The 18,935-nt window shown below is 38.5% G+C and overlaps 1 protein-coding gene across 4 annotated transcripts in view; it reads left to right on the forward strand.

Annotated features, from left to right (window-relative positions):
* RBMS1 (RNA binding motif single stranded interacting protein 1) overlaps positions 1–18,935 on the forward strand; it is a 157,730-nt gene that overhangs the window by 128,976 nt on the left and 9,819 nt on the right. For 2 of the 4 annotated variants that reach the window (XM_060777765.2, XM_060777748.2), the window contains exons 5-9: positions 6,971–7,128; positions 9,512–9,591; positions 18,089–18,204; positions 18,700–18,749; positions 18,838–18,928. In XM_060777765.2, coding sequence (XP_060633748.1) covers positions 6,971–7,128; positions 9,512–9,591; positions 18,089–18,204; positions 18,700–18,749; positions 18,838–18,928 — 495 coding nt within the window. The remainder of the gene's footprint in view (positions 1–6,970; positions 7,129–9,511; positions 9,592–18,088; positions 18,205–18,699; positions 18,750–18,837; positions 18,929–18,935) is intronic. The other 2 variants (XM_060777773.2, XM_060777756.2) reach the window with 1 other exon arrangement.

The raw sequence follows: 18,935 nt of genomic DNA on the forward strand, positions 1-18,935 counted from the left end.
TGTGGTTCTCAGTTGACACATGTTCACCTAAATACCATTTCACTTCAGTAGAGTCATGGGGTTGTACTTTCCTGTTCTGGGAAAGCAATGGTCTCAAGCCTAAGTGCCTGCCCTTGCTGTTGGTTGAAATTTAGTAAATACCCCTTTTCTTTTGTTGACATTTAATTTTGACACCATATATGTTCATGTGTAAGATCTAAGTTTCATTTGATTGCCTCACTTTATCCCTTTTTTATTTATTATTAATCACATTGAAGTCAACCTCAATTTATGGTGGCCCTATGAATGAGAGACCTCTAAGTCCAAGCCATCCTGTCATCAACAGTGCCGCTCTTGTCTTTCATACTCAGGGCCTTTGCTTTCTTGATTGAATCCATCCATCTGGAGTGTGTCTTCCTCTTTTCCTACTACATTCTACCACACCAAGCCATATTGTTGTTGTTTTTTTTCTGTTGGGTCATGTCTTCTTCATGATATGTCCAAAATGCAACACTTGCAATTTAGTCAGCTTGGCTTCTAGGGAGAGTTCTGGCTTGGTGTTCTGTAGACCCCATTTATTTGTCTTTTTGAATGCCCATGATATCTTCTGTAGTTCAGCCTGGTTATATGTTAGCCATTAAATATTGAAAACATGCCAACAACTTCTGATCTTAAAACATGTCCTCCCTTTCTCCAGCTATTTGGTACTTGATTCTTATTTATATTATACTCTTACTTCCACTCATCTGAAAAAAGTCTCACCAAACTCAGCTGGTTTTATTCTTCTCTAGATTTCAGATCAAAATAAATAAAGGGCAGGAAAAAAGTTTCTCCTTAATAAACCCCTTTCCATTGCAGAAAACGAATATTCTGATAGAATGAACATACACACACAGACCTGCAATTTTCAGAGAAATTGAGGACCATTGATATATGCTGCCTTGGGTTTTTGGATCTGAAAGTTGAAAAGGAATAATAGATTTAAAGAGTTGTATAGGAGCACAAGGACCATTTAACCTATAACATGCAGTTATCCACAGCTGTGGCATTCCTGAAAGATGTTCATCCCACCTTTGCTTTGAGAACTCCAAGTTGAGCCCATTACTTTCAGAGCTAATTTTTCACAGTTGAACAGCATTTACCATAAGAACATTCTTCTTGATGTTTACATGAAATATGTTTTCTTGTCATTTGAATCTTTTGATTCCATATCCTAGTTTTTGGATCAGAAAACAATCTCACTTCATCTTCAATATGGCTATCATGTCATATTTTAGCTGTCTTTTCTCCAAGCTAAAGATACCCAGCTTCCTAAGCCATTCCTCACAGTGCTTTGTTTCCAGATCTTTACATTCTTGTCCAGGTACTAGTCCAGGTAATATCTGATCAAAGCACAAAAAGAATGTTACTTTTAATTGGATACTGTAATCCAGTTAATGCAGCCTAGAATTGCATTGGCTTTTTTGTCCATGCATCACACTACTCAGATTCCTAGATCCCTTCCGCAAAGTACTGCTGTTGAGCCAGGTGTCACCTGTCCTGCATTTGTATATTTTATTTTTACTACCTAAAGTGTAGAAGCTTATCCCTATGAAAATTCAGTTTGTTAGTTTTTGTCCAGTTCTCCAAACTGTTAAGAGATATGGTCCAAGACAAACTTCTGTAACCTGTAGCATAAAGGTAGGCAAGGTGACTCGACTTAAATTTTGATTATACAGTTCCCCAGATAATTTTGACCCCCAGTTATGATCCAAAACCTAGTCCTTGCACATTGCTGCTGTTCCCTAACCAGAGATATAGTGCTCTTTTTATATTGCCCTCTGCAAAGGAGACCAATGACCAGCTGGGCAGGGGGGACAACAATCACACCACTGCCCACCAGTTTAAAGGATGTTAACGTTCAGCTGTACACTACTTTAATCAAGATAAATGACTGTGACAAAGGGGGAAAGACTCTCTTAATCCCACCTCAGTGGTATTACTAAGTGACCAACTGTCTTAACGTTGTTAATGACCAATGTATTAGGTAGATTCGCCGCCACCACCTCAATTATTGTCTGAGGAAAACATAAGTGTGAATGTGAAATTGGTAAAATAGGTTTAAGCCCTTTGTTCTTCAATGGCTATTTCTCTCACTGACTGGACTGAAGGTAGTTTTCTTCAGGCTAACTGAGGTCTAATGATTGTGACAGACCGAGGCAGACACCAGTTTAGATGAAATTAGCAAAAGGTTTATTTAAACTTGGTGAACAAATCAACTCTTAATAAGAGTGGTACAAAAGCTTAATGTGGTTACTGAGGCTTAGCTGGTTAGACAAGCAGTCTTCTCTCAAGACTTAAACTTTTGTTTCTTGTGAGTTCCTTGCTTCACACTGTTCCCTATTCTGACACAGTGTGTCCCTGAGAACAGTCCACTGACTGCCTCACAGAGCAAACAGGCTTCCCTACACTGACCCTTCTTTGTACAGTGATCCAGGAATCTTTGCCTTTCCTATGCTCTAACCCCAAGGCTCACTTCAAAAGTTTTCTCTCCCTGTCTAAATTCTTCACAGCTCCCTGTTCCTAACTATCCTTCTACACTCTTCGATGTTTTAAAGCTCTTTTCTCTCCTTGTCAAAAAGACACAGCCACTTTTCCCTCTAAAACCCAACTCCTCCCCTGATTGCTCTAGCCAATCAGGAGTCGGCTGACTCCTCCCTCTTGCCTCTTAGCTTTCCTGCCTATCTCTCAACATGTCAGCTACTGACTTTCCAGGCTTCGGCCTCCTGGCAAAAGGTTAGATTCATCACACCCTCCATTCCCTAGCTTTGTCATCTGGCTCCAGCCCTTTATCCATCAACCCCGTCCTTGCAAATGATTTGCACCCGCCCGCTGCCCAAGCTCAGAAACTGTTTACTACTCAAGCCATTGGTGGTTTGCTCGATGGTTGTTTTATATTGAGGTATGTGTGGTTTGTTTTATACTGTTTATAAAGTTGTTTTTATAAATTTTGTTGTGTTATATTTTAACCATGTAAAATATAAGCTGTCCCACATCTCTTCACAGAGATGGAGACAGGGTACGAAAATAAAGTTATTATTGTTGTTGGTTAAAATAAAAAATACACTATGTGGTATGTGTTGTTTGAGCCTCATTTTCCTTCACCAAGCATCTTCTAAAGGTGGATCCCCCCCCCCTTTGTTGGCTGAGAGAATGGATTGTATAAGAACATCAGAGCTGCACTTCCTCTCGCCTCTGTCATTAGATGTCCATGGTTCCCTCCCTTTTCCACTAATCTTAGTTTGCCTTCTTCAAGGAGGAAGAAAGTAAATAATGACTAATGCTTCCAGGCAAGGCTTCTATTATGTGCTTGCCTTGCCTCATTCACTGAATTTTTATGTGAGGTTCAGATGATGTCACCTTCCATTTGTAACCCTCCTGTGTTTTTCCACCACATCTTCCATCTTCTTTCTTACCACAGAAAATCCATTAAGAAAGGAAAGGCAGAACAGCTATACAGTATCTTTTGAAAAGTAGTGCAAGGAAGCATCCACCTGGAAACACTCTATGTTGCTATGTTAACAACACGCTCTTCACCCATTAGAAATATTGGAGAATTGTAGCACACAGTGCAGGAAGTAATTTCAGTTTTGTCCTACCTAATACTGTGTGATTAAAAAACAGACAAAGTTCTTAAACACAAGCAGAAGTGTTCCTTCAGATTTCCAGCTATGCCGTGCTTTGTGCAACATCAAGAGAGATTATCATCTTGGGAGGAAGACAGGAAGAAACTTTCTACATCCCCCTTTTCCCTGTATTCTGTTTTCATCATTTATTTCTCCAGCTTTGTTTGTTTTTGTTTTGCTTTTAATGCTCTAACTTGCCAGGGGGCTTTGGAAAATCAGGATTAAAATGCAATTAGATGAATGTGGTGATAGGAAGTTTCTGCCACCGCATTTCTTTTCCACTTCTCAATTTCTTAAAGAGATGAGTAGAAACACATACTGAGGTTCTTTCAGGTAGCGATATTACTTCACTGTTGCCAGCACAGATACATACTTAAGGTATAGCTTGTTAAGCAAAGCTGTACTAATCCTTGTTAATCTTTTTTAATTATTGATGGATAATGACTATCTTGCAGTCTTTGTTTATATATTCCGTTTTTGTTTTGCTTTACAAAACAGTATCGACAGCATTTACAGATACAAAAACAACAAATCAGAAAACCAGTACTGGTAAAAAAAGAGCGATGACAATGTAACGACAGTCCAGTTATTTCATACATCATTTGTGGGTCAGTGAAAGCTCTCAAGGCTGTTCTTCACTTATCAGCAGGAACAATATTAACTACACCAATGTAGAAATCTTAAATGCTGATATTCTGGTTTCTGTGAATGTGAGAGTACTGTATAGATTCGTGCTCTGTCCATGACAGGGTGATATATTCAAGTGACTGAAATTCATTCATATGAATTTATACATAAGAAATGAATTGTGTTAGAAATATAGTATCCCCAGCTGCAGCTCCTTGTGATCGTTTTGTGACTGCTGCTTTTAATAGACCTAATACAGTTAATGTGGACTACAATCCAAACCAAAAAAGTGCAAGTTGTGTGTGTGTGTTTGTAAGATTGAAGGTCCAGAGTATTGCACAACATACTGAAATGTATAAAAGGGAGACAGGGGTTTTCTGATTATAGAAATTGTGATTTTGGGACCAAGCACTGTATTCTGAGCAGTCTTGGAACACAATTATTTCAGCTTACGTTTTGAATTATTTTTTTAAAAAAAGAGATGGGATGAGAGAGTTTAGTTCTCTCTTTCCAAAAGAGATGGAAAGAGAGAACTAAACAATTAACCTTGCCTTTAATGTATTTCAGTGTAACTTAAATTACTTGTAAAATTATCTGTGAATAAAAACAATCGCCACACTATTTTGGAAAGAAAAAAGCTAGGTAACTAATTTTTATTTACTATATTTCTATCATCTAGCTAATGTAGGGTTTGTTTTTTTACTGTGGTTCCCCCCACCACCTCACTAGAAACAAGCAATAGATTTTATATGTGCCAGATCATAGTTTTATCCTATGCTAAAATTTGAACAAGAACTAGCACTTTTACACCTAAAGCATTGAATTTATACTTTTCAAGTAGGTACAACTCCTCCTGTTGTATACATCACGGTTCCCGTAGGAAGGCAGGCAAACCAGAATTGGACCTCATTTGCCAGAGGATCTTCCATACTGTCAGCAATCCCAGTCACATGTTTTTGAATAGCGGTCTGTTAGCTGTGACCCTTTGCAGAGCAAGAGAAAACAGATGTCTCATCCTGCTGCCAAGTTGTTTGGTTCTCCTCCCACCCCCTGCTTTGCGTGTTAGGAACAGTTCCACACACAGAGAGTTTTTGTTAATTAGTTTCAGATGATGACTGGGAGTTTTACACCATGGAGGACCTCCAGTCACTACTTTTTCTGCTCCAGTGGATGTTTGTAGCTGGTTGCTCCGATTACTTAATAAATGCTGAACATAACTTTATGCTTATTAGATACTTAATTCCTCAAATGCCCACGGAAAAATAGCATGGATACATAGGAAAGAGAACTAGCTTAAATCAGCCTGGTTTTGTTATGGTTGAGGACAAACAAAGTGAATTCAGCTTTATCTTTCAGTACCTTTTCCTTCCTGAAGTGAAAGGCCCAGAACAGAAGCCAATGTCTTATTATGTTGCTAAGCACCTAAAAGTGCCACAGCTGCATTTGCTGCTTTTCTCCTTCTTAGGACCAACAACAATTTGCTGAAACAAAACATCTGAATGGTTTGCTTCATTGTCTTCCCTCTGTGGAGAGACATATGTGTCTCATATGTTTCCGCACTCTGACTTCATGTTCATGTAATGCTTTGCATTTATACGACATTATTGATGTGCCATTCTCGTTTCACATGGGTCACATCTTTATAGTATTGGATCCAGAGAAAACTCATTGAGAAGGGTCTGGTGAATACTGAGTTTGCTGCCCCCCCCCTTTCCCCAGTCCTAGCCACAGTCTTCCTCAGAAGTTGGAAACACTTCTGAATTGGACATACTGTGGCACAGGTTGTTGCAAGGGAAGGGATTGTTCCAAAATCAGGTATTGGGAGTTTCAGAAGTAAAAGAAATATTTTCTTAGTCTTCCCTGACAAAAAGGGAAAGACTGTAGTAGTGCCATTCACTTTATAATCGTTTAAGCCAAAGGAAAAGAAGGGACGGGGGAGAAAGTAGGAAAACACAAACATGAGAATAGGTTTGGCTGTAATGGTTCATTTTTGATGGCCAGATTCTCGTTCTGTCTATAGCTTCGCCAATAGCTTCAGAGACTCCTGGAAGGGTTGACAAGGGTAAAAACCATAGATGGGGAATGTATTCTGGTGGCAGAAAGTTAGAATCGCAGGCATGGATTTTGGAAGATACTAAACTCATGGTCACATTTCTAGATAAAATGTGGGTGTGAGACCACATCTGTGGCAGCATTCTATCTTTAGACTTGAATGGCAATCAGCGAAACATACTGGTTGTGATTGGAAGAGTTAAAGAGGAGGAAAGTGGGCAGTGGGGGTGGGGGGAAGCATGCCCTTCTACCTTTCAGTTATGCAACCAGCATTCAGCAAATACTTGCCTTTTATTTAGTTGTTTTTGTTTGAATATCACAGTGGAGGTGGCCGTGGTCTACATTGTCACATAGGAAGAGCTTCATGTTGTGATTCTGTTAGCACTGAGTAGATATAATCATAATGCTTAGTCTTGAGCCATTTCTCTGGAGGACTTTCATTGATCTCTCAGTGAAGTCTGAGAGTCTGCTGTTCAACCGCTTTAGAATTAAAGGTTTTTTGGCTGCAGCCCAGAGAGTTTGAACCACTTTATTCTGGAGGTTTGTGGTCGTGGAGTAGGTTTTGTATTTTCATGGATAGCATTGTATTTTCAAAATGTCCCTCACTCTTTTGAGAACTAATGCGGAAAAATTTGATTGCTTTCCAGCAACAAGAACAGGATCCAACTAATTTGTATATTTCCAATTTGCCACTTTCAATGGATGAGCAAGAGCTTGAAAATATGCTGAAACCATTTGGACAAGTTATATCTACAAGAATACTTCGGGATTCCAATGGCACAAGTCGTGGAGTTGGCTTTGCAAGGTAAAATGAGAGTTGCCTTTCATACATTTTCAAAAATGTACTTCCAACATAATACTACTGCTTGAATAAATTGAGCAATGGAAGAAAATACTTTTAGCTCCAGGAAGTATATCTAATCTTTGCTCATTTGACCAAAATGTGCTTGTTTCATTAACTAGCCTCCTAAATGTTCAAGTATATGTGACATAAATGTGTTTGTTCTGTGATTATGAATGATGGTAACAAATACATAGTTAGCTGTCCCCCTCCCAAGTGTCCTGACACTGGGGCAAGGAAGGGTTGATTGCCCTTTTCAACACACCTGTGTGCCGGAGGTGTGCTGTGAGGCCTCCAGAAGCACTTTGATTATACATGACCATTCTGTCACTCCCTGTATCTTAAAAAAGTGGTTCTGAGGCCTAAAACAGGACAAGGATATGATAACTTTAATTTATATTTAAAGTTTTGTGATGGGTCAAGGAGTGTATGTTGCCCATCAAGTTTGGAGGATGGGCAGAACAGCCCCCAAGGTTGTGGATATTCACCTTTCCTGTTGTAGACAATGCAATGCTTATTCTGTAACAGTAATTCCCAATGTTTGGTCATTCAAAAGTTCAGGACTTCAGCTCCTAGAATTCCTGAAGTTCGGTCATGCTGGGTGGGGCTTCTGGTGAGTCCAAAACTTCTGGAAGACCAAACTTGAGCAGCTGTAAATGAAGTGGTGGGAAGCATTGACTGAGAATCAATATAAATATCATTGCTGCTTTGCAGTTGAAAAATGGAACAGCATATACATATTTATTGTCTTAGAACAGGGTCCACAAACTTTTTACACAGAGGGCCAGGTTATAGTTCCTCAAACTGTTGGAGGGCCGGATTATAATTTGAAAAAATATATGAATGAATTCCTATGCACAGTGCATGTATCTTATTTGTAGTGCAAAAAACACTTTAGAACAATAATTAAAATGAAGAACAATTTTAACAAATATAAACTTACTAGTATTTCATTGGGAAGTGTGGGCCTGCTTTTGGCTGATGAGATAGGATTGTTGTTGTTGTTGTTGTTGTTGTTGTTGTTGTGTGCTTTCAAGTCGTTTCAGACTTAGTTTGACCCTGAGCAAAGGCCGGGTAAATGACCTTGGAGGGCCGTATTCGGCCCCCGGGCCATACTTTGAGGACCCCTGTCTTAGAATATTCAGTAGTGTTGCAACTATTCAATCAATTAGAATCCCAACCTAATCTTATTTCCATATTTTTGTGTACTTTTATTAGCTGAATATTAGATTTGGTTTAGTTCTTTTCCATACTAGAATAATTTATTACTGTTTTATGCATAGAATGATATGCAGTGTTCCCTCACTTATTGTGGAAATCCACGAAGTAGGGACACCATATTAATTTTAATATTTATACATTATTTTATATATTATTTTCTTACCAATGCTTCCTGGCCCATCCCAGGGACACCTGCCTGCCTCCCTGGCCTCCGCAGAGCTTCCACAGACATACAGGCAGCAGCAGGCCAGGGAGGCAGGCTTTCCCTGCCGCACCTCAGGCCGCTGCACTTCCGAGGTCCCTGGCCTCCACTGGATGTAAATATTTATATTTTGTATTTTTATTAATGTTTTCAAAAATGCACAAAACAGCGAATCTGCTAAAAGCGAACCACGAAGTAGCGAGGGAATGCTATATATGTAATGTATAGTGTTGAATAAAGTTAATAATCTCCTACATAGGGATCCTGTTAATCTAAGTCTATTTTAGTAAGATTTGATGAAAATATTGAGCACACGTTTGTGTTTCAATATTTACTTTCACTCTTTTTCATAATATTTGAATTCTGACATAGAATAGTAGTGAAATAAGTTACTGATCTGATGTAGCAAACCTAACTTTTGTAAAGATCTGTACAAAATTTGTAAGAGAAGAGCAGAATTGAAAGCATTGTAAGACAGAAAAAAATGAGAAAAAGATGACCCTGCAAGTGACGAAAACTTCCCATACAGATGTTCTAGAGAACTTGAGGTGTAGATGAAAACTACCTAATGCAAGCTCAGCATTGTCCATACCAGGTATTTTCAGATATATACTTCACTATTGACTAAGTTTCATGGGAATTGTAGCTCAACGATAACTCACAGGTCACAATCTGCCCATCCCTAGTTTATGGTAAAAGTGAGGAATCTTGGTTTTCCATTCTGTGTATGAGTGCTGATAGTCCTTCCCCTACTTGCACAATTTCTCAGCACTGAAAGGTTGCCGTGTGTAAAGGTAGGATACAGTGTGACCATTTTAAGCTTCTTTGTGTAGTGCCATCCACAATGTCCTTGTCCCAAGGCACATCACAAAAACATGTGCAAGTTAATAATATACAGATGGCTCTTTTTATCTCTTTATGCAGAATGGAATCAACAGAAAAATGTGAAGCAGTGATTGCTCATTTTAATGGAAAGTTCATTAAAACACCACCAGGAGTTTCAGGTAAGTACCTTGGATTCCTTATTAAATATGTGATCAGTTAATCTTGCTATCACATGTAGTAGCCGACCCTTATCCTCCAAGAGGTCAAGACTTCCTCCAAGCTGGAATTCGGTAGAGGGGAAATTAGGGAATGGGGAGAAACATGTATTCTTTTGCTCATGTTCTTTCAAATCCCACCTTGTCATACTAATGCGGTAGAGCACTATTAGTGCCAGAACCAATTGCTGTAATACTCCCTGAACATAGAACCTACCTCAACCATCTTCAGCACAGTGTGGACAAAAAGAAAATGAGTCTTGGGCAGTTTGCATGAGAATGGCCAGCCATATTATCTCATACACTTGTTTCATGGAGATGTGCATGGACTTGGAAAAGTACTGAAAACCGTGGCCCTGGTGAAAGCAAGCAATGTGCCCCCTTATTCTGTAAGCCCAGCCAAAAGCTGTATATGAATAGAAAAATTAAGGAGGCGATTACCTCCAGCCATCAAGTATTCTTAATGCAATGAGTGCAAGGTTGGGCTGCTTTCAGGCAGATGAGTTTTCTTCCACAGAATACTAGGTGGTCTTTACTCTTTTTCAACTTCTTCTAGCAAATAAAGGCCTTTTTATTTTTTTAAAAAAATTGACAGATTATATCAGAAGACTCATTTAATGAATGTCCATGTGTGCTATAATTTTTGGTACTGATCCATTGTCCAGGCAAAGACCACTAGAGGGTGCTAGAGAGAGAAGAATAGTCCATTTTACTGGGGGAGCTGAAGGAGGAAAACAATTTCCCATGTTTTGTGGGTTTCCACAATGGGGACATGGATGTGGGGAATAACAGGAAAACAGGGGAAAATGGTTGTCCTCCTTCAACCCAATCCCCCCCCCCTCACCCCCACCATCATGAAATGGGCTATCCTTTTCTCTGTAGCACCCCATGCACGGATAATGGAACAGTACCTAATTTTCTTATCATTATAGGGTGTTTTTTTTTAAAAAATCCTTTAAATCAGTCATGTTTTCATAGATAGCCCATTTCACCTTTTTATAATCATAATTGTTATAGCTGTACTTCGCTATAGCTGTACTCTGCCTTGAGTCGCCATATGGTTGAGAAAGGCGGACTATAAATGTCGTAATTAAATAAGTAAATAAAATACTCTGTACTGTGAGCCATTTTGCCACCCATGTTTAAAGAACAGTGAGATATAAATGAAATAAATCAGTAAATAAATATCGACCCTTTTTCTATAAATCAGGTATGGGTTCATGACCCTAGTCCCTGTGAAGCCACCAGTGACCAGAAATCTTTTTTTAAGTTGCAAAAGTGTTTATGAAGTGGTTAAAGGGGCTTCCAGGAGACTAATTTTTATTATTGTCTCCTTAAAAAATGAAGGGAAAATTTTAGGGTCATAAGATCAGCTTGGAGTTCATGGATTTCACATGCCATGTTACCCCTTCAGTTGCAAGAGGAAAATAATATATTTGTATTTTCACATTGTTAAAAACTTCTGCTGCTTTGCCAACCATTTTTTAACAACCAGCCACCTCATATGTGTTTGTCTCAGATCAGCATAATGTTTTGGGGAAAGGTGACTGAATCGGCATTGTGTCATCATGTACTTCATATTTAAATGGTGCCTGTGAGTAGCAAATGCAGACTTGTCTCCTGCTGCTAAGTCAGTACAGATGGGATGGTAAATCCGTTCATCCTGCCCATCGTATTAATAAGTGTTGTGAAATATATAAGTATCACTAGTACAAAAAGCATGTAGTCTAGCATCCAGTTAGGTTACTGCAAATTTAAATGTATATATCATTATATGCTTAGTCTTCCATATTAATTGAGTAGAGGTTTTAATTATATGCTTAGTCTTCCATATTAATTGAGTAGAGGTTTTAATTGAGGTTTTAATGTAAGAACTGAGGTATCAATATGGAGAATGAATTTCCATGTCAATAATAGGCAACAGAGAGCAGCGTGCTAGTGCACAGTCACAGTAAGATAGCATTCTTGTGAATATCTAGCTTATTGTACCATGCAAACCAAGTTTTCAGGTATTACAGAAGACAACTGCTTTGTGTAGTTCTCTAGCTGTAATGCCTACCCATTTCTGGGTAACTTAAGCCTGGTAGATGATCTACTCCAGTTTATTCTCCGAGCAGGGCATCAAAGGCTCTCTCCCCCTCTCCCTCTTTCTTTCTTTCTTTCTTTCTTTCTTTCTTCAGAGATGCATACCAGTATTTTAGCATTCAACATTAGGTGGCTAATGGCAAAAATTGTGATTAAATTGAAATAGAATTTACAGCAAATGGAGACTGTGTATATGTAGTTTGGTCAGTCTTCTCTAGAAATAAAGCTGAAATTATGCTCACCATGACATAAATACCTTTTTAAACCCTATCTGCTCTCCCTCTTTCCTCAGTGTACCACAGTTTCCCTTCTTTCCTTTCAGTGCTTCCTGTGTTCCATTGACACAAGCGATGGCTTACTTTTTCTGCAGTGTTCCATCTCTTGTCCTTCTGCACAGCACACAGCCCTTTAGATTAGACATATGGCACAACACTCTTTGCAGTGACTATATGCACACACATAACTATAGCTCAGTGACTCCCAATGTACCTGTGGTTTCAGATATCTGTTTATTTTATTTCAACTTTGCTTCTTGACTTCCTAAGAAGAGATAATAGGAAGTCAAATTAACAAAGCCTGTCCAGATAAAGGACAAGAAATAAATACTTTTTAATACAAGTCTTCAGTAGTGGACCCAGTGTTATAACAAAAAAGGCCATAGAAACTTCGGTAAATCAGAAAACTGGACTTAGATCTGAAAAACGCTTTTTGGGACTAAGAAATGAAAGAATAGGTGTCATAGGAAGAACATCAACTTCAGAAAAAATGCTGTCATGGTGCAGCTGAGTTGCAATAACAGAATTTTTAGAATCGAATATAGAGTGGCTAAATAGATTTATAGGAAAGGGAGCTGGTCCTCCTAGATAACTTGAAGCAAATCAGGAAATGATTCTGAAAACAGTTTTAAGTAGACTCCGCTAGTTGGGATTTTTAAAAAAATGTATGCATGGACTAGAATTTCTAAGAAACATGTATGTAGATACCTTTGCTTAACAATAACAGTGAAGTGAATGAGCTGAACGGGCTTAAACATCTCTGTTTCATTGGGCAGGCTTCCTCCTACAGATCTGGTTTCCACTTTTGGCAGACTGTAGTGAGATGTGCTCACTGGTCCTCCTCATGCAAAAAAATAACAATTTCAACTCTTGCAAACCACAAAAAAAATGGGGGGGGGGGAGGTGTCATATTTTGCCCACCCGTGTTCTAAACATTATAAAACATTATTACGGAACAAGGTAGGCATAATTTATTTCAGCTTTGAAATCAAGAAATTTGCCTTCGGTGGCAAAATTTTCCTTGGGGGCTTGATGGTTCTATGGAAGATACACAGACGTATCCCATTCCTCCCTAACATCCAGTAAACACCTGCAGCTCCATAAACAGAAGGAGAGGAAACAGATTGTATTGAGCCGTTTCCAAATACTCAACAACAGAGGCTCTGTAGCTTTTATGCCAAGGGAGTGAGGCCATAGTATTTCAATCTACTACTTTCAAATTTTTGGGGCCAGATAAACCAATTGAATTTATTAAAACAAATACTTTAGTTTTCCTTATTTTTATAAATGTTGGTATTTTGGGGTTGTTGTGAGTTTTTTTCGGGTTGTATGGCCATGTTCCAGTAGCATTCTCTCCTGACATTTCACCTGCATCTATGACAGGCATCCTCAGAGGTTGTGAGGTCTGGTGGAAAAACCTCGCAACCTCTGAGGATGACTGCCATAGATGCAGGTGAAACATCAGGAGAGAATGCTACTGGAATATGTCTGTACAGCCTGAAAAACTCAGAGCAACCCAGTGTTTCTGGCCATGAAAGCCTTCGACAACACATTGTGGTATTCTTGTTTGTGTTTAATTATTGGTCCACCACTAATTCTCATTAGGTCTCCATTGTATTGTTTTAGTTCTTACTATAGAAACCTGCATGTGGATTTTGAGTATTTGTCTGTGTTCCAAAATCCAATAAGAATTAGGCCAGAGAAATACAAAAGCATGTGAATACCTAAACCTTATTTAATTATGCTGTCTGCCCTTGGCAGAACAGCTGTGAGAATTTTATTCCAACTCAGTGTGAACCCTTCCAATCAGAAATTGTGTGGTAATGCACAGTTTGAATGATAAAAGACTGGAATTGCTAAGCTCTTTTTTATTGAGACGTCTTCTGATTGTGTTACTCTGCATTTAAAACCAACAAAAGTTTTCCTCATGGACTTCTCTAGCATATTCACTAGAGTGAGGATGGATGTTTTCTCTAATCAAAGCTGTGTCAGATTTGTTTATGTTGAACATATCAGGATGTTACAACCAGAAGCATCACTGCTGCTGTTGTTTCCAAAAGTTCTGGGGGGAGATGGGACATGTTGTGCAGATAATTGAATCACCAGGTGATGGAGCTCGGTGAGCATTAAATAGGTTGGCATTTGTGATAAGGAATGACTAATAAGGCAGCTGGAGTGTAACCCATGTCTTTATTATACTTTTTAAAGAGTCAACTGATCTTGCTGTTATGTCATAAAAAAGTATGTCATTGTTGGAACTGAAGAATCTGGAGAAAATGTAGACACCATGGAAACTATTTTGGAAAATATTAGCATTGTTCACTGTGGAAACATTGTAAAATTTTTCGACTTGCTAAAAATTATATTCAGTCCAACATATTATATGGAATGTGTTAATGCATCCCATGGTGATATTAGAATGGTAACAGGTGTTGAAAGGCATGGTTTTGAGGTTTTTGAGCCCATTGTTTGATTTTCATCGTGACCACAAAGCTTTTAGATCAGTTGCAATCCTTCATTGGGAGACATCAACAAGATGTATAATGGTCTCCCACCCAACCCCCCAAATCAGACAACCATCCAGCTACCTTCCTAAAGATCATGGTTTCTTAATTTTTTACACTCACAACTCCTTTCGACTGAAGAAATGTTTATATAACATTTCCCCAGGTATATAACATTGGTAAAAAAAAATGTCAAACATTTACCAAGCAAATCAGCAAGACTTCCTAAAGAGGTTGTTTTCCCTTTTTTGTGGAGTACAGCTGAAACATTTTCTGGAGAGCACTAGAAACACTGCATATTGTTGCTAATAAATGACTGGCGTTCAGAAATCTTTTAGTGTTTCCAATTTTTTCATGTCTCCACCAGTGAACTAAGAAGACCCAATTTGGGGGCAGGACTTTGAAAACCAGTGCTATAGCTGAGCACACAGTAGCAGATATCTGTAGAGGCCATCCAGGAGTTTTCTGGTGGTCCCTACAAATGATGTCACATCTCTGTATCAGCTATAGGAAAATAAATCTACCTGACCAGAAAATGGCTGGTTTGGACGAGCAGGGAGTGAGCTGCAGCTGTGAAAAGTTGGTTTGGAAGGGGAGCTAGTCATTGGGCCATCAGTAGTGAATCTTGAACTCCACAATGATTAGAAAATGAGTTGCAATGGCATTGATCTCAGATCACATCCATACTGGTGGACTGCAGACATATATGGATCTTTAAAGTAAAATCTTCTTCTTAATCAGTGTCGGGTGCACCCTTACTTACACCATCATATTTCACTAACACAATGCCAGCTGCTGTTAAGGATTTTACTTTCTTTCTAGTGAATATAGGCCATTTCATATTTTGGGAAATAATGCATTAAAATCAGTTTTTCCCAACCTCCCCCCCCCCCCCCACACACACACATACAAATGGGGTTGACTGCAATTGCAATCATTGTTGGCGATTGATGAGCTACAGGTAACAAAGTTACAGTACATGTACCATGTTACGTCCTTGTAAAAAGAAAGTGACAGAATTAACTTTCAGAGTGAGAACAACATAATTAGTGTGAAGTACAGTAGTGACCGACTATTTTTTTAACATGACTGTTAAAGGATATTTGAGAGGTAATATAACAAGATATTTTTCAGACCTTGTTCCATTCTTGTTTCAACACTAATAGTGTTTTTAATACCACAACAAAGCAAACCAGTGTCAAACATAATGATCAATGTAGACTGTGGAAATACTTTTATAACCCTGCAAAGAAGAATGTATTTCTTCTTAATGATTGTAATCAATAATGAAAGCACATTACTTTTTGAAGACTCTGAGAACAACAATAAAAATGAAGAGGAAAGCCTTGGATATCAAATACTAGTATTGTGTCATTTTAGCAGGCAGCTTGCGTATGGTGGCCTGCAGGTCTCTCACAGCCGAGTCCCCTGGTGTAAAGCTGGATTGCTCCCTGTTTTCGTAGCATCTTTGAATTCACACCCTAAGCATTTGTTGTGTAGGTGTCTACTTTATTCTCATACAAACCCTTTTCTGCAGGAATCTGGGTTGCCAGATTGGTATGTAGGTGGGAAGTAGTTAAATGCAGCTGAACCTCTTAAAGGATGTTTTTATTTATGAAATAGACCAGACACGACAACCACAAACATGAATTTAAGTGGCTTCAGCTCATAATATCACAATTTTTCTTTTCTTGTGAATTGCAAAACTCAATCTTGCACAATTCTGTTGGCTCATGAAAACCTGAGGTATGCACCATTACATACATTTTGTGTTATGTGGGTTATTTGTAATGCCAACACTTAATATTTAGTTGTGTCATCTAGCCTGAGGACTTACATAAACAATGTTCAGTGCACACCTGCCTTTAAATTAGTTTGTATGTGTTGCGTGAGGTGGCACTACAAATGAGAAGTATCCTTGAACACCTTTTTAAGGCAGTTATTCTAGTAGCCCACGGCTGCACTCCCTACTTTTCCAAACACACGTTGATGTGCCATTCTAGTCACTGCCCCCTCAGTACAGCTGCTGCTTGTTTCAAAGTAACCCACAGATTTCAATAGAATTATGAGGTAAAAGAGTTGACTCTGCACACATTCATATAATCACCTTAGTGACTAGCATGTATGAATATGCCTGAATTGATTAAGCACTAAGGTGTGAAAAAATGCCTCCAGTGTAATACTGGCTGCTTTAGAGAAAATCACTAGCATAAAATATGACCCAGTCTGTAACAACTAGCAGCTGTACTTGTTCTCCATCTGTGAAGGGAGAAGAAAGTTGTAGCAGTGGGCAAAGAAGGTGTTATTTGGTCCTTTTGAGTTGAATGCTTGGCTTCAGAGGAAAGGGTCCCTCAGAACCAAGGCATTCCAGAAAGGGTGGCTTAGGTGATCGCCTTGGCACATGGCACAGGCGATTCTTCAAGTCATCATTCCCAGGGTCTTCAGGGGACACCAGGAACACAGCCCTTCAGAAATAGGCAGTTTAAAGAAACAAGCAGCCATTGATTTTGTCATCTTCCTCTTATCTTTGTCATCCCTCATAGTCCTTTTTTACACCTGCAGCTTTTTATTTCTTGCCATCATGGATACCTTTGCCTCGGTCAGCAGCATATTATGCCAGCAGAGATAATAGGATTCCAATCTATATGTAAGGGAAGAGGAAGTGGTGGCAATAAAGAAGATAATAGTGCATCTTATTTCTTATCCACCTCTCCTCAAGGCGAGGTACAACGTAGAATTAAAATACAATAAATGAAAACACAAACACATTTAAATGCATAGATTAAAAACACAAACAAAAAATTAAAACACACATTAAAATCATTCACACCTATAAAGTGTACATTTAAAATTCATCGTTTAAAGTTGACTGGATAGGTATGCCAGAAGAGATCGGCTTTTAATTGTAAACCTATCAGCATCCAAGGATATAGAGAACTGACTGTATTAAAAAAAACCTGCCACATCAAAATATTTGTATGTGTATCTTGACTTGGTTACGTGAATAGTTGTATTGATAGAAAGGAAAGAAAGAAGGAAGTAATTTGAATCCCATATAATGGATTGCACAAGTAAAAAATAAACTTCTTTTTTACTGTTTTTTTTTTTGACATTGCAAAATTATTGTGGAAAACATCTGAATGCTAACAACATGTTTTCTTTAAAACAAGGCAGTGCACAATCCCTTGGGGAAAGTTCTTGTGCAATGTCTACTAGAACAATACTTTGTATATGATGCTTCAAGATGTGTATTTACAAGTCTTACAAAGGTCTGCTCTTTCAAAATAGCACCAAGGTCAGAAGTTCTGCCACAGACCTAAACACTGGTTTTTGGCTGGATCTGAAAGATTGGTCTAATCTGTAATCCAGGGCCCCACAAATTATGATGCTTGTTCAAAGCTTGAAAATGTGTTTAGAACGCTGGATACTATCCAGTGCATATAAACACTGTGGTTTCTGAGCAAGATATTTGAGGAAATACACTAAGTGACATGATCGTAATACCTTCCATGTGCAACAACTGCTAAAATGCATGTTATTTTATATGTGCAGAAATAATTATGAAGAGTAATTCTAATGGCTGTGGGTTTTTTTAAGCTCCTGCAGAACCTTTGTTGTGCAAGTTTGCAGATGGAGGACAAAAGAAGAGGCAGAATCAGAACAAATATATACAGAATGGAAGAGCGTGGCACAGAGAAGGCGAGGTGAGACTTGTAAGTCCTGATTTCAACTTTACTAAGTGAGTGTGCATGTGTGTGTGTGTGTGTGCGCGCTTGTGCATTGTGCAGAAGCCTGCACATGCAGTAAGAAAATAATAGTTTCATAATTGCATACTGCCTTTCCTATAAAGTGACAAGATTGTACCATTTTTCATATTACTTCCTTATTTGATATTGAAATATTTAAACTCATATTTCAAAGATTGTGCCTATTTGATACTTTCAAGAAACATGTTTAATTAATTTGATTCACAATAAAATGATACAGATAGGCAAGTTCCATGTTCGGACAGTAAAATTTAATAGAGGAGAGAAGTCCTAAACAGATTTCTTTTTTGTGTGTCCCTTATGTCAGCAAAGTCAATACACAAGGCTAATCTGGTGATGCACTAACTTCAGCTATTTCAAGCAGATGGGTTGGTGCTAATGCTTTGTTTGAGGAAAGCAGCCAGTCTCAGCACTGATTATGTATTCTCTCCCTTTTTATAGGCTGGGATGACTCTTACTTATGATCCAACTACAGCTGCTTTACAGAATGGGTAGGTAGAAACAAGCTTAACTAATATTAAAGGGTCTGTTTTAACTTTTCCAAAAAGATATTAACAAAGGGTATTTCTCATTTTCTAGATTCTATCCACCATACAGTATTGCAACAAACAGAATGATCACTCAGACATCTATTACGCCATACATTGCTTCTCCTGTTTCTACGTACCAGGTTTGTA

The sequence above is a fragment of the Anolis sagrei genome, chromosome 1 (assembly GCF_037176765.1).
Source record: "Anolis sagrei isolate rAnoSag1 chromosome 1, rAnoSag1.mat, whole genome shotgun sequence".
NCBI lineage: Eukaryota > Metazoa > Chordata > Lepidosauria > Squamata > Dactyloidae > Anolis > Anolis sagrei.